The sequence below is a fragment of the Oncorhynchus mykiss genome, chromosome 8 (genome assembly GCF_057628025.1).
Source record: "Oncorhynchus mykiss isolate SJ-2025 chromosome 8, ASM5762802v1, whole genome shotgun sequence".
Taxonomy (NCBI): Eukaryota; Metazoa; Chordata; class Actinopteri; order Salmoniformes; family Salmonidae; genus Oncorhynchus; species Oncorhynchus mykiss.
The window spans coordinates 55,250,328-55,267,463 of NC_143029.1; the positions used below are offsets into that span (position 1 = coordinate 55,250,328).

At 41.4% G+C, this 17,136-nt stretch overlaps 1 protein-coding gene across 1 annotated transcript in view; it reads right to left on the reverse strand.

The window, feature by feature from the left end:
- Positions 1 to 9,921: 9,921 nt before the first annotated feature.
- Positions 9,922 to 17,136, reverse strand: part of LOC110530113 (lysine-specific demethylase 4A) — a 33,121-nt gene continuing 25,906 nt past the window's right edge. The window contains exons 19-22 of the mRNA XM_036985661.2: positions 16,500 to 16,670; positions 15,710 to 15,829; positions 15,148 to 15,240; positions 9,922 to 11,796 (exon numbers count right to left, since the gene is read on the reverse strand). Of these exons, the coding sequence (XP_036841556.2) occupies positions 11,656 to 11,796; positions 15,148 to 15,240; positions 15,710 to 15,829; positions 16,500 to 16,670 (525 nt within the window). The 3' untranslated portion in view covers positions 9,922 to 11,655. The remainder of the gene's footprint in view (positions 11,797 to 15,147; positions 15,241 to 15,709; positions 15,830 to 16,499; positions 16,671 to 17,136) is intronic.

A 17,136-nucleotide genomic window follows, 5' to 3' on the forward strand; every position in this document is an offset into this window, starting at 1 on the left:
CGTCAAAACCTTTGACTGTTACAGATTGTATAAAAAAAGAAAGTAATACTAAGTGGATGTTTTCTAGTAAGCTGTTAGTAGCCCATGTGCCTCACACTAATAATGTGGTTCCTTTCCCCCTCATAACTTAGCCTACTGTTCTGACTTGGTGGTGCACATGTATCATATGTAGCCTGTTTTAGAGAAATGTAATCCTTGAATATTGTAAGAGCTTTCATTGTCTTCTTATATGCCCCCTTTATTTATCTTCAGGTTCTGACTTGGTGAATTCTGTTGCTGTACATTTCAAAAGTGCTGAACAAATAGTTATACTGGCTACATCCGTCCTCATTAATGTCTTAATAAAAAATTTGGCAAGTCGAACAGGACATCTACTTTGTGCATGACACAAGTCATTTTTCCAGCAATTGTTTACAGACAGATTGTTTTACTTATAATTCACCAGCATGATGTTGGTTCTAACAGTTTGTCACCGTTATAGTGCAATTCATGTATTGTTTAGTGTTGTGTTATGTTGTGGCTTTGCTGGCATGCATCCCAATTTTTTTGTTTTGTTTGCCCCACCAAGATGCACATGCTAAAATCGCCACTGGCAACATTGAATCTATTTATTTTTTAAGTGAAGACAACGCAACAATTATTCTCACGATATCACATTGCTAGTGTCAGTGACAAATGTCATAGCTAAAGCAGGGCTGGGTTTGGTTAAAATCCTAGATGGGAGACCAAAAGTTAGCTGAAGCTAAATACATTTTCCATTAGGAGGTATTGTTTTTTTTCTGATAGTGGATATAACATTGAAGAGCTGACATTGTTTTAAAGGTACAAGTTCAATATATTTGATACAAGGTTTGTCTTTGTGGAAATTTGGTGACCATGATGACATAATCCTGTGGTTGAAATTTCACCCTCAAAACAACAGTTTATGTTGATTGCTTTTTTCAAATGCACCGTATTTTCCACATAGATTCTACCTCACAATACGGTGATAAATTACTGTGAAACAACACTGATTCAACCAGTTTGTGCTGTGTAGGATGGTTCTATTGCACTTGAGATTATCTCCAGTACTTCAATTGAGTTGAATGCACCTTTTCATTTGTTCAAACCTTCACGTGGCCCTCTCCCTGTCAGCTATTACATTATATTTGGCTATTGGATATGCAGTGTGGTGTTGGTCCCATCAAAATCCCTTCATTGTCCCCCTCGTCCTTTCAAAGTTTTGTCGAACTCAATAGTTCACGACGTTCAACAATAGAGATAGTTGTATTGTTGCCGACACTGTATGTAAATTCTTGCATACAGTTATAAGAAGAGTGACTTCTGTGGTGGGCTGTACACTCTCGGTAGAAGCTACAACGTAGGCTATTTGTCCAAATGTTACTGTTGGCATAGATTGTTGGAGCTCAGCAGATCTATACCCTCACCTGCTCAGAATGCACTTATTTCGCTTGTCCTCCGAGCAGCCACGTCTTGTATGTGACATTCATAGGCCCTATCCTATATTGGGATCAGGGCTAGGATGAAAAATGCATCCATTCTGCAGCCAGCATATGTGGGAACTCCTTCAAGACTGTTGGAAAAGCATTCCTCATGAATCTGGTTGATCTATCCAAATTGAATCAACCAGGAAACACAATCCGGACAGCCACTGTTTTCCATCAGGGCCAGCCAGATTAGTGGGAGGATGAAGTATTTATACCAAAACACACATGCACTCAAATGTCCACCATCATGTCCATATATCAGAACTGCCCTCATGGAAGTATTCTCTGGTGGCAGGCAGATATTTCCCTTTACTATGCTTTAGGGAATGTATGCTCTGGCAAACCTCATGACTCATGCCACAACTGGCCTGTAGGCTTTGTGCTCCCTAACCCTTCTCTTTATCACATGATCTTGGGAGAGCATCATCAGTGGCCTTCAATGTATTATTTCACTCTCAATTAGCCTTTAGGCTTACTTTTTTAGAATGGCCTGTAATAGAATGTCTTTGTGGAAATTTGTTGACCATAATCCTGTGGTTGACATTTCACCCTCAAAACAACAATTTTTATGGTTGCTGAATTTTTTCGAGTCCAGTGTATTTTCTACGTAGATTCGACGTCGCAATACATTGACAAATTAAGTTGAAACAACATTGATTCAACCAGTTTGTGCCCAATGGGTTAGCTATTACAAAGTAAAGTAAAGACATTTATGACAAAGTGGCGCTGTCCAGCACTTAAAATGTCTAATGGTTAAGCAATAACAGGACTCTGGTAACCAACCATATTCCAGGATCTTATTGTCCACTTCTCTTTCAAATGAAAGAAACAACTTATAAATATGTAACAGAGTTAAGAATGTACTGTAAACTCACTCCACAGCTAGCTTAAAATGTCGCCGATGGAGCTATCGAATTAGATATTTTCCGACAGCTCAAACGGTTGGTATGTTGTCAAGGAGGGGGGCGGTCAGGTGTGTTAGCGAACAGAAAATCAGTGGTTTGAGTTTGATATAGGGACAGTGGAGGAAGCTATACTGTGACATTGATGTCTGTTTCAATGAGATGATTCTCTAAAGGTGGATATTGTGTGACACAGCCAGATGGGCATCGGAGAGTCTTGATCTATGTATAAAAAAAAAAGAGTGTGAGATGAGTCTGGCATACTGCTTGATGACAGCTTGGTGATGGGGAGTACCCCTAAATCATATCCTCTATATCAGGTTTTCTCAAACTCGGTCCTGGGTGAACATTTAGTTTTTTGCACTAGCACCACACAGCGGATTCCAATAACCAAAGCTTGATGATGAGCTGGTTATTTGAATCAGCTGTGTAGTGCTATGGCAAAAAAACAGGACTGAGTTTGGTAAACCCTGCTTTATTTGGCTGCATTTACACAGGCAATTCAATTACAACTAAATTATTGGCAAAGATCTGATTGGTTGAAAGACCATCTATTGGCAAAAGATTACTCTCCCCGTGTAAACACGGCCTCTTAATGCCACTTTCACCGTGATTTAAAAAAAACTCATCCTTGGTAAACATGAAATCATCAGTCAACCTGCATGCTTCCAAACATTGGAGTAACTTGAGTATTCATACTGAAGCACACAATGTCTAATTTATTTTAATGAAGAAGGACAGGTCAGACACACCTGCATCTTTCCCTGGGCACCGGATAGAACATTTGTTATTAAATAATCACTTAGGCTGCGTTTAGACAGACAATTCTGATGTTCACACAGGCAGCCTAATTCTGATGTTTTTTTTTCACTAATTGGTATTTTGACCAATCAGATCAGCTCTGAAAAAGATCTGATGTGATTGGTCAAAGGACCAATTAGTGGAAAAAATATTCAAATTGGGCTGCCTGTGTGAACGCCCTCAAACTCACTTAACAGCGACCCCAGTGTTGAGCTGAGCGCAACAGTAGATCCGGGTCACGGCACTACTGTAAAGGACGTCACACTGCTTGTTTAGCGAGTACCGCTTACTCCTGATTCGGCTCACACAGGGCTCAAATCCAGGACCTCCGCGTTGCCAGGACAAATGACCGTCGTCCTGAAGCGTCTTAACTGTCAGCACAACCCGAAAAGCTAGCAATTCAACACTTTAGGGTGAGGAGTAAGTTTCACACATCCTCATGTGCTACACTTAAAGCTCGAGGAAAGAAAGATGTAATTTTGGAACTATCCCTCCAAATGCATCACTTTGTAGGGTGAATGTCACTGAACTTAGCCACAGTCAAACTCGATCCACTTCAAAAGAAAGAGTGCTCTTTTAAATGAAGTCTTATTAAGAAGATGAAACAAAAAATACCCATTCCATATCCAATGTATTTGCTACCGGTAAATTGACCCCTTTATACAGTGTTGCTTGTACTTTTGCCTGTGGACAATAAGGAAATTGAGGCTACCATCCTCAATGTGTCATTGGAATTTCATCACACTCAAAGTGAAACTCAAACGATTTTGTAATAACTTTTGTTTAGTTAATTTCATCCAATTAACATTGATTTACTTGAAACGTAAATCCTTGTTAAAACATTACAAACATACTTTCCCTCAGTACAGGGTCCTAAAACAGGTTTAATTGAATTTCAGCTAAAGCATCCACAGTCCACCAACCTGAAATGAGAGACAAATTGAGTTACTCACAGAGGCTAAAAGCCACAACGGTTGTGCTGACCTTAAATTCACCTGAGCGCCAGAAGGATAATCGCACCATAACACTGGTCCACTAAGCCCTCACACCCAATCATCCCATTGGCTGAACGACAGTGGTTGCTATGGCAGCAGTCTAAATGTGCATGAGCAAAAGCACAAGGTAGATTTTATCAAGAGATGGATGACTGGTGTAGATTTGATTTTCATGTTGCATAAAGACGTTTCAGTACAAAAGTCCTCCCCAGGTAATTTTGTGCAAAATGGTCATGGTTAAACTGCAGGAGTTATGACCAGTATTCAGTGCCAAAGTGAAACAGTTGAGAAATTGAGATCAGAAGGAAGTGTACAGTGGGCAGTCACTAATCAGGATGTGACCAAGCCATGTAGTAGTAAGTTCCTCCTAATAAGATAACCACTGCTAACTCACTTAGAAATCATTAACAATATACAATTATAATTGGGAAGTTTTTTGAGTTTGCAAATTCTAACCAAAACCGAGTCAAATCATGAAAAACTAAACCACTCCATGTTTTAATTTGTAGTTTCTCCTAAATTCTATTGTTCTTCAACTCCATTTTCTTCAAACTTTGAGGAGACATTGTTACCAGTGATCTGACCAATTCACCACGCCTCCTGTGGTTGCAGCAGATAGGCTGTAATAAACACCATATCTGCTTGAGCCACGTTGTCTTGGGTCTGTAATCTACAGTGGACAGCAATACTGTATGGATTGCCTCATGGATGGAGAAACCCACCTTATCTTCAGTCAGTCTCCGTGCTCTAAAGCCAAAGAACAAGACAAACGAGACACAGAAAACAGGCTTAAGTATGAGTCTACAGCCTCACACTATCATCATGCCTGGTTACTTAAAACCTTTAGCCATTGTTCTATGGCTGCTTTTGTTGCTTAGCTGAATATGGTTAAAGGTAGGTTCGGGCTGATCCTAAATCAGTTGTTAAAAGGCATGAGGTAACCTGAGCTCTACCACCTGACCACCATGTGATTGGCACAAGGCCCCCCAAGCAACTAATACCCCTCTGAGATAGAGGAGAGCTCTGGGAACAAGAGAAAGAGTGAGAGTGAGAGAGAGAGAGAGAGTGAGAGTGAGAGTGAGAGAGATCGAGACAGAGACAAAAAGGCAAAAAGAGAGAGAGGGTAAGTGGAAGGATAGAAAATAAGGAGAAAAAAAGAGGGATTAAGGATCATATTACTAACATATACAGTAGCAGACAAAAGTTTGGACACAGTTGGATACAAAAATGTCCAAGGGACATGGGAGAGTTTGTTCGTACTGGTACCCAGGGTTGGAGCCACTTGTCAAGGCTGTGGGTGCCCAGAGATGCCGCACTCTCTGGGTGTGTGGTGAGTTTATAAGGAAGTAGAGAAAGAGGAGGGTTATTCCATGATAGCTCTGTATATATAGTCCTCTCTGTAACGGGAGTTGATGACTCGCTGTCTTTTGGAGCCCTGCTTCACCTCCTCCTCCGTGAAGATCCCGTCTAAGCGCATGTCTGATGCCTTGGACTGAAGGAGTGAGAGACACAGGCCATGAGAATGTTAGTGACGGCTTAGCTATGAGTTAAGGTGGCGCCATTAAAAAGGTAGTATCAACACATAAATAGAATTGAAGAAATATATTTACATACAATAACAGTCAAAAGTTTGGACACACCTACTCATTCCAGGGTTTTTCTTTATTTTGACTATTTTCTACACTGTAGAATAATAATGAAGACATCACAACTATGAAATAACACATGGAATCATGTAGTAACCAAAAAAGTGTTAAACAAATTAGAATAGATTATATATTGGAGATTCTTCGAAGTAGCCACCCTTTGCCTTAATGACAGGCCCCACCTGGAAAATTTTGCTCAAGAAATACAACATAAGTCATCCAACAGCTTTAGGGGTTTTGATATCAATTGAAACGGCAATATACTTTTACTTCGAAAAGTATTTTCACGTGGACATATTGGGGTTTTCCTCTCATTTTAGAATTCTCAGACGCAGGTGATCTTATGATAACTAAATCCTTCTTAAAGTAATAACCACATACATTTCTCCATCTGGCAGAGACACATGGAAAAGGCAAACAAAGCTGCACAGTTCAAGGCTTGGCATTTCTGCCCGTCCTTCAGCAGATGTTATGATCCTCCGCCAAGGCCGGGGGAGGGGTGAGGAGTGAGGGCCCCCGGCCCAACGGTGAAGCTCATCAGCCAGTCGTGTGGCTGCAGGTGGCTCTCTGTCAGTCTCCTGGAGGAGAGCAGAGCTGAGCAGAGTCGATGAACCAGCCACCTGCCTGCCTCCCTCCCTGCCATCTGAACATAGTCCTCACAGCAGGTCTCTCTCTGCCCTACAGCGACAGAAACCTGACAGAACTCTCTCTGTGGTTTTGAGGCCATTTATGTAGTGCCTGTACATCTCATGAAAGGTTTGCTTTCCTGGGTTTTCAGTGCTAGTTTTTCTCGACAGTGGCCTGGAGAGGGAAAGAGGGAGGGGAGAGAAAGTGAGGTGAGGAATCAAGGTGTGGGTGGTAATTGGAGCTGAAGTAGCTGCATCATGCCAGGTCTGCTTCAGTGGTAGAGGGGAGCGGAATCAGGCGTGGGGAGGAAGAGCACAATGGCCTAGTGTAGTGAGCTCAGGAAGTGTGGTGCATGGGACCATGGCATGACTACTAGGATAGAACTAGAACTGAGTAGAACACACACAATACCTGGGAAGCATTCAGAGGTCGACCCAGGACATAAATCAATTTAAGTTGGGGCAGCAGTCAGTTGAGAGTGAACGTATCAATGTTCTCTATGTCTTTAGTGTATGCAGTTTGATGGACTGACAGTTTTAAATGTGTGTGATGTGAGAATGTACAGTATGTGTATATGATCCTTTTAATGTAAGGTGATGCCAAAGAAAAATGGCCATCATGGATGGACAAAGTTTTATTCTATAATGGCATACGTTTTGTTACCCTAAAGGCCAATTCCCCCCCCCCCCCAAAATGTACAGTATATAATGAATGATTATTACATATTGCATCCCCTGCTTGTAGAATAATGACACACTGAATGAACCAATTACAAAACGATTCCACTCCGGTAGAAGATTGTCTGTCACTCACTTGCAGAGTTTGAGTAATTTCCTTTACATACCCACAGAGTTAGTCTATGGCTGCCCAATACTTTTACTGGCACCGTGGCGTCATACACACAGTACAGCAGCTGACACGCCTAGAAAGCTAGAGTAAACTGCTCATCGAAGAAGACAAGAAACATCGCAGAAAATAGCACCCTAAATTTCCCGTTCAAAGAACACAATGTTCTGAGACACTGATCTTGACTTCCGACAGGGAGAAGAACCAGGGAACTGTTATCTTCAACGAGAGGGAAAAAACATTATTCTGAATAACTTTCTTTTCGTATAGTAGTAACTGTGCTGACATGCCATATTAACATAGTCAAACACAGTCCTTGTGATAACACTAGCAACTATGAGATCTCGGTCTCCCCTTCATGCCGTTTCAGTACCAATTGCAATCCATAATCCTTAGACCCAAGATGATAACTAATGTTTCAAAGTCTTTGGCTTCTGAAAACATTTTCAAGGTTGTTATTAGCCAAATGATGTCCTGCAAGGATGAAGTGGCCTTCTCTGAGTGACTGAATGACGGTGGCACCGGAATGCCTGTGACCAGAGTGAATGACATGAAGAGAGGAGATGGAGAGTGGTAACAATCGAGTCCACAGCTTGGCCTTGGATGCTTCTATTCTTATTACGCTCTTATATGCAATTATCTCATGGGACCTAATGTGCAGGGCTTGGTAATTCTGTTGGCAGCTTCTCTGGCTCTTTAGCCTCGGGCCAGGGTGAGCTGCCATGCACCGGGCAAGCCACCTTTGGAGGAACACTCGTCTCGTGCAATGATACGATCCGAGTGTATATCTTCTGATATACACTCACCGGCCAGTTTATTAGGTACACTACCCCGTTCATGAAAATAGATCACTCCTACAGACAGTGAGTCACGTAGCTTGCTTTGTAAAGCATGCGTTTAGGCATTCAGTTACTGTTCAATTGATTGTTAGACTTGGCTAAATGAGTGACCTAAGCAACGTTGAGTGTGTATGATCGTCGATACCACATACAGTACCAGTCAAAAGTTTGGACACACCTAATTCAAGGGTATTTCTTTATTTTTACTATTTTCTACATTGTAGAATAATAGTGAAGACATCAAAACTATGAAATAACACATATGGAATCATGTAGTAAACAAAAGTGCTAAACAAATCAAAATATATTTTAGATTTTAGATCCTTCATAGTAGCCACCTTTTGTCTTGATGACAGCTTTGCACACTCTTGGCATTCTCTCAACCACCTTCATGAGGAATGCTTTTCCAACAGTCTTGAAGGAGTTTCCACATATGCTGAGCACTTGTTGGCTGCTTTTCTTTCACTCTGCGGTCCAATTCATCTCAAACCATCTCAAATTGGGTTCAGGTCAGGTGATTGTGGAGGCCAGGACATCTGATGTAGCACCCCATCACTCTCCTTCTTGATAAAATAGCTCTTACACAACCTGGAGGTGTGTTGGGTAATTGTCCTGTTGAAAAACAAATGATAGTGGGACTAAGAGCAAACCATATGGCAGGGCATATCGCTGCAGAATGCTGTGGTAGCCATGCTGGTTAAATGTGCATTAATTTCTAAATAAATCACAGTGTCACCAGCAAAGCATCCCCACACCTCCTCCTCCTCCACGCTTCAAAGTGGAAACTACACATGAGAAGATCATCCGTTCACCTACTCTGTGTCTCACAAAGATACTGTGGTTGGAACAGATTTCCATGGGTCTAATGTCTATTGCTCATGTTTCTTGGCCAAACTAATTCTTCTTATTGGTGTCCTTTAGTAGTGGTTTCTTTGTAGCAATTCGGCCATGAAGGCCTGATTCACGCAGCATTGGTAACTCTGGGTCTTTCTTTCCTGTGGCGTTCCTCATAACAGCCAGTGTCAACATAGCGCTGGATGGTTTTTGCAACTGCACTTGAAGAAACTTTCAAGTGCAGTCGGACTGACTGCCCTTCATGTCTTAAAGTAATGATGGACTGTCGTTTCTTTTTGCTTATTTGAGCAGTTCTTGCCATAATATGGATTTTATATATTTTTTGTTTTAGGGGGAACTTGGTCATTTACCAAATAGGGCCATCTTCTGTATACCACCCATACCATGTCACAACACAACTGATTGGCTCAAATGCATTAAGGAAAGAAATTCCACAAATTAACAAGGCACACCGGTAATTGAAATGTATTCCAGGTAACTACCTCATGAAGTTGGTTGAGATAATGCCAAGAGTGTGCCAAGACTTGTGCAAAGCTGTCAAGGCAAAGGGTGACTACTTTGAAGAAATCTAAAATCTATTTTGTAACACTTTTTTTTGCTTACTACATGTGTTATTTCATTGTTTTGATGTCTTCAATATTATTCAACAATGTAGAAAATAGTAAAAACCATTGAATGAGTAAGTCCATAGATATGGGCCAAACACATTCATTTATATTGACTGAATTCCTCATGAACTGTAACTCAGTAAAATCTTTGAAATTGTTGCATTTACATTTTTGTTCAGTATAGACAGGTAGACGTAATAAACTGGCCGGTGAGTGCATATCTTTCAATAGGATCTTACTCAAGTGAACTATGTCTGACAGGATGTTTGAAATTAGTGTATGAAGGGGACAGGAAACAAGAGACGTGAAAATAGCTTTTCTTAGTCCGGTCTTTACTGCAACAGTTGATGTTTACAAATGTAATGCACAGAGTTGACACTTCCCGTGTACATACCAAATCAATCCAAGCGCTTCAAACAGTGGCCATGGAAACAAAACGTAAATCGGCGGTGCGGCTCAAGAGGTGGAGGGGGAGGTGTGTGTGTGCGCGTCCTCCTGAGATAGACTTTACAGCTTTAAATTAGCTACATATACAATACTATCCAAAGATGGTAACGATTTATGTCAACAAGAAACTTCAACAAAGCATTAGGAGGAAGAACATTCTTCTAATGATATGAAAATATATTTTTCCTATAAAAACTTTCTGCAGTTTTCTCACTGGTTGTGATAGGACCACAAACCAACTAGTATACACCTAGGCTGTAATTGACCAACTAACTTTTCTGCACATGCTCAGTTATGTACCTGAACTTAACAGCCACCTGCAAAAGCAATGATAGACATGCCATGGGTACTTTAGGGAGAGAAATAAGTGCTTTTTTCTGCAGGGAGTAGGAGGTTGACCCATGTTGGCATATACTATAGAGAATGACAGAGGCCTCTAGCGGCCACAGGGCCATTTTAGCATGGGCCTCACCAAAATGTATTGAACTGAGTGGGACTTCGAACTTCATTGGCCGATTCCTTCTGGTGAACCTGTTGGAGTCATGTCCAGCCAGGTCATCAGGAGGGATCAGCCAATCGTGAAGAAAATGTACTACTTCAAAATGGAGATTGCCTAAATGGTGTTCCCCGTGCATTCTAAGATGCCATAATGGGAACTATGTAGGGAAGCTCTCGTTCATTCTCTATGGCATATATACACACACACACTACCAATGCAACCCAGGATGGCTTAGAAAAAAACAATAACAAGAATCGAGAACCAACTTGCGTCCAAAAACCTATCCACATAACAAATAAATACATCTTGGGGATTTTCTGAGATTGTAAGCACAGTGAGCTGTGGTATCAAACAGTTGCATTCTCAAACTCATACAACTTAGATAAATTAAATGCAATAAATCCAAAGCTTTAAAGTTGTAAAGCTAAACTTAACAAGAAAACACTGCCCTTTGAACTTAAGGCTTGGGCTACTAACTTCTTCCTATTGTCACAGTAGACACTATCAAACCTGCACATTCCTATGAAGTCCATAAATGTATGTATTGCAAAGAGTATGAAGCAAAACATGTTTGGGGATTAAAAATAAATCACTCAACAGCATATTACTGAAAATCGGATTGAATAATGGCCTGCATGGTGAAATACCATTGTTTTCATCGACCAAGTAATGCTTTTGGATGGGTAAAGCTAGAGATTAAAATGCCACCTCAAGTTCAGAGGAGAAACAAATTGTCCAAAGAGGGCTGGAGATAATGCAGAAATGAAATTCTAGAGTTGAGCAGGTCGTCATCGAAATATGTATATAAATAAAAACCTGCGGTTCCGGTTCAATGAGTAGTTTCAATTCCAATTTGTATATTTTATTGAACTATTTCAGCAAAAGAGGATAAAGATAGCATTCACAGAAATAAGGGGAGGGTTCATGAAGAGCAGAAACTCCTTTAAAGTCCCAGCCTTGGTTTACAAAAATGCCCAAGGGACATGGGAGAGTTTGTTCGTACTGGTACCCAGAGTTGGAGCCACTTGTCAAGGCTGTGGGTGCCCAGAGATGCCCCACTCTCTGGGTGTGTGGTGAGTTTATAAGGAAGTAGAGAAAGATGGTTATTCCATGATAGCTCTGTATATGAGAGGCTCGATATAGTCCTCTCTGTAACGGGAGTTGATGACTCTCTGTCTTTTGGAGCCCTGCTTCACCTCCTTCTCCGTGAAGATCCCGTCGAAGCGCATGTCTGATGCCTTGGACTGAAGGAATGAGAGAAACAGGCCATGAGAACGTTAGTGACGGCTTAGCTATGAGTTAAGGTGGCGCCATTAAAAAAGGTAGCATCAATACATACAGTGGGGCAAAAACGTATTTAGTCAGCCACCAATTGTGCAAGTTCTCCCACTTAAAAAGATGAGGCCTGTAATTTTCATCATAGGTACACTTCAACTATGACAGACAAAATTAGAAAAAAAAATCAAGAAAATCACATTGTACGATTTTTAATGAATGTATTTGCAAATTATGGTGGAAAATAAGTATTTGGTCACCTACAAACAAGCAAGATTTCTGGCTCTCACAGACCTTCTTTAAGAGGTTCCTCTGTCCTCCACTCGTTACCTGTATTTATGGCACCTGTTTGAACTTGTTATCAGTATAAAAGACACCTGTCCACAACCTCAAACAGTCACACTCCAAACTCCACTAAGGCCAAGACCAAAGAGCTGTCAAAGGACACCAGAAACAAAATTGTAGACCTGCACCAGACTGGGAAGACTGAATCTGCAATAGTTAAGCAGCTTGGTTTGAAGAAATCAACTGTGGGAGCAATTATTAGGAAATGGAAGACATACAAGACCACTGATAATCTCCCTCGATCTGGGGCTCCACGCAAGATCTCACCCCGTGGGGTCAAAATGATCACAAGAACGGTGAGCAAAAATCCCAGAACCCCACGGGGGGCCCTAGTGAATGACCTGCAGAGAGCTGGGACCAAAGTAACAAAGCCTACCATCAGTAACACACTACGCCGCCAGGGACTCAAATCCTGCAGTGCCAGACGTGTCCCCCTGCTTAAGCCAGTACATGTCCAGGCCCGTCTGAAGTTTGCTAGAGAGCATTTGGATGATCCAGAAGAAGATTGGGAGAATGTCATATGGTCAGATGAAACCAAAATATAACTTTTTGGTAAAAAATCAACTCGTCATGTTTGGAGGACAAAGAATGCTGAGTTGCATCCAAAGAACACCATACCTACTGTGAAGCATGGGGGTGGAAACATCATGCTTTGTTTTTCTGCAAAGGGACCAGGACGACTGATCCGTGTAAAGGAAAGAATGAATGGGGCCATGTATCGTGAGATTTTGAGTGAAAACCTCCTTCCATCAGCAAGGGCATTGAAGATGAAACGTGGCTGGGTCTTTCAGCATGACAATGATCCCAAACACACTGCCCGGGCAACGAAGGAGTGGCTTCGTAAGAAGCATTTCAAGGTCCTGGAGTGGCCCAGCCAGTCTCCAGATCTCAACCTCATAGAAAATCTTTGGAGGGAGTTGAAAGTCCGTGTTGCCCAGCAACAGCCCCAAAACATCACTGCTCTAGAGGAGATCTGCATGGAGGAATGGGCCAAAATATCAGCAACAGTGTGTGAAAAACTTGTGAAGACTTACAGAAAACGTTTGACCTCTGTCATTGCCAACAAAGGGTATATAACAAAGTATTGAGATAAACTTTTGTTATTGAGCAAATAGTTATTTTCCACCATAATTTGCAAATAAATTCATTAAAAATCCTACAATGTGATTTTCTGGATTTTTTTTCTCATTTTGTCTGTCATAGTTGAAGTGTACATATTATGAAAATTACAGGCCTCTCTCAACTTTTTAAGTGGGAGAACTTGCACAAATGGTGGCTGACTAAATACTTTTTTTGCCCCACTGTAAATAGAATTGAAGAAATACATTTACAGACAGTACCAGTCAAAAAATTGGACACCTTCTCATTCTAGGGTTTTTCTTTATTTTTGCTATTTTATACATTGTAGAATAATAGTGAAGACATCACAACAAATGGAATCATGTAGTAACCAAAAAAGTGTTAAACAAATCAGAATAGATTATATATGAGATTCTTCAAAGTAGCCACCCTTTCACTTCATGACAGCTTTGAACACTCTTGGCATTCTCTCAACCAGCTTCACGAGGTAGTCACCTGGAATGCATTTCAATTAAAAGGTGTGCCTTGTTAAAAAGTTCAATTCCACAAATGATTTCCTTCTTAATGTGTTTGAGCCAATCAGTTGTGTTGTGACATGGTAGGGGTGGTATACAGAAGATAGCCCTATTTGGTAAAAGACCAAGTCCATATTATGGCAAGAACAGCTCAAATAAGTCCATCAGTACTTTAAGACATGAAGGTTAGTCAATATGGAACATTTCAAGAACTTTTAAAGTTTCTTCAAGTGCAGTCACAAACCAATCAAGCACTATGATGAAACTGGCTCTCATGAGTACCGCCACAGGAAAGGAAGACCAGAGTTACCTCTGATGCAAAGGATAAGTTCATAAGAGTTACCAGCCTCAGAAATTGCAGCCCAAATAAATGCTTCAGAGTTCAAGCAACAGACACATCAACTGTTCAGAGGAGACTGAGTGAATCAGGCCTTCATGGTCGAATAGCTGCAAAGAAACCACTCCTAAAGGACAACAATAAGAAGAGACTTGCATGGGCCAAGAAACACGAGCAATGGGCATTAGACCGATAGAAATCTGTCCTTTGGTCTGATGAGTCCAAATGAGGTTTTTGGTCTTTGTGAGACGCAGAGTAGGTGAACGGATTATCTCTGCATGTGGAGTTCCCACCGTGAAGCATGGAGGAGGTGTGATGGTGCTTTGCTGGTGACATGGTCTGATTTATTTAGAATTCAAGGCACACTTAACCATCATGGCTACCACAGCATTCTGCAGTGATACGCCTTCCCATCTGGTTTGCGCTTAGTGTGACTATCATTTGTTTTTCAATAGGACAATGACCCAACACACCTCCAGGTAGTGTAAGAGCAATTTGACCAAGGAGAGTGATGAGTGCTGCATCAGATGACCTGGCCTCCACAATTACCCACCTCAAACCAATTGAGATGATTTGGGATGAGTTGGACCGCAGAGTGAAGGAAAAGCAGCCAACAAGTGCTCAGCATATTTGGGAACTACTTCAAGACTGTTGGAAAAGCATTCCTTATGAAGCTGGTTGAGAGAATGCCAAGAGTGTGCAAAGCTGTCATCAAGACAAAGGCTACTTTGAAGAATCTAAAAATCAAATAAATATTTTTGATTTGTTTAGCACCTTTTTGGTTACTACATGATGCCATAGGTGTTATTTCATAGTTTGGATGTCTTCTATTATTCTACAATGTAGAAAATAGCTAAAAGAAAGAAAAACCCTTGAATGAGTAGGTGTGTCCAAGCTTTTGACTGGTACTGAAGTGGGTATTATAAACATGGACCGGATCCAATATTTCTTTGATAAATTGATGATTTGTGATCTCATTTCATATGACCTAATCTGATATAAATCAGTTCGTATAAAGGAACATTGGGAGAGGCGCGTCTCACCATTCGGGACTTGACTCGTTTGGGCAGCTCCTCGTCTAGACTGTAGACTTCTTCCCTCTTGGCAGACAGCGACGACCCGTCCTCAAACTCCATCTGAGTCAGCACACAAAACAATGATGACGTCGCACAACAATTTCATATTTATTTTAATGCATGTGTTGTGTATGAAGTGCATGTAAAATATGGGAATTCGTATGTGAAAAGAGTAGCAAGAACAAGCTAAATGTTTACATTAAAGAAGAAAACAAACCTGTTTCTGGAGAGCTACCTCCTTGAGGTTTCCCCTCCAACCCCCGTAGTAACTTACCTGATTCAGCTTATCAACCAGCCAATTATTAGAATCAGGTGCGCTAGATTAGGGCTGGAGTGAAAACCTACAGGATCGTAACTCTACAGCAACAGGGTTGGAGAGCGCTGCTACAGAGCTTGAAACTGTGGACCACATCTGTGTTTGATGTGTTATTAGAACACCTGTACTTGCTACCCTTATTACAATCCACAATTTCCCCGTAAATCTGATGAACGTGGTTGAGGCGAGGCAAGTTAATGTGGTCCCTATTACCTGGAACATAGGGATGGAGTGCGACGCGACAAACTTGGCCCCGTAAAGCAGGTTGTCGGTCCAGCGCACCTGCACTACGTCGCCCACTGTTGGCGGGCCCAGCTTCACGCAGTCCCGATTCTGAAACCAAACCATAGACAGGGTCATCATATAGGCCATATGGTTAAATACACCAGAGGGGTAACACTAAAAAGCAGGATCAATGAGTCAGCTAGCTAACTGCTGAACAACCAACTATTGATTTTCTGGTTTGTTAAGAAAAGCTAAACATGCGTTTTAGTTGTTGAGACAATGAGACCATACCCGTTTCAAAAATATATTTCAAAACATTTAAGCAAGATACCTGGCTAACTCATTGATCCTGCTTTGTAGTATACCTGTCTGGACCATTAAAGCATGTCAATATAGTCAACAGCCCAAAAGGATTGATTCGTTTCCACTTTTTAGGATTGTTGATTTTTAGGATTGCCTTAATACTACCACTGTTTTTGCCATACCACAGTAGCCCACAGCTTGTACTGATAAAAACAGATTGATCTATTGGCACTGCTGCATTAGGGCTCCTCATTGTAATACAATGACATTGAGAAAGGTAGAGTTACAGAAACTGTGTAGCATTTGTTGCCATGGCGACTGCAGCTCGTTAAGCACATATATATTTTATATTCAATAAAACTTTACTGTCCATTTGTTACAGCGAACAAAAAAATGTGTCTTTTGCTCCTTGTCAACACCTCCAGATAGCATTTTATGAGGCCAGCAACCAACGATACAGGTGACGCTTCCTCACCTCAATGTCCTCTGGGAAGAGGTTGTCGCTGTAGGAGCCGTCATCGAAGACGACCTCGTAGAAGGTGGCGATGGTCAGCTCCAGCACCTCACACTGGTAGTAGCGGCCATTTTTGTGCTTACAGATAACATTCTGGCCAACCTCTAGCTCTCGCATGGCCGCCTTATTGCGCTAGGAGATAAGAGGACAATAAATCACACACCACTCCAAATAGCAAGGCTGTTAGCCCCCAACAAAAACTGCTCCCCGGTGGCGATGATGTGGATTAAGGCAACCCCCACCCCGCAGCTTTCTGTTTAATGTGCAGCCCGCTGCACTGACTGACTCCATCAGAGCAGCCAAAGGCACAGAGACAACCAGCAGAGCAGAAGTGTTGATCTTCGCTCCAACCGTCGCCAATTACAGGAGTATTAGTATAAAAGAAACATAAACCGTCCGGAATATTCAATCGTTCATAGATACAGCTTTTTATACAGAACACATACACACATTGTGATATTTGTATAACGTAGGGGATTCTGAAAGTGTTTTCTGTATACTATATTCATATTTGTAACTGGACTTACCTTTTGTAATGGCCCGAGGAGATAAAGTTGTACTGAATTGAATATAGTCTTGCGTTACAGCACTGAGCTGA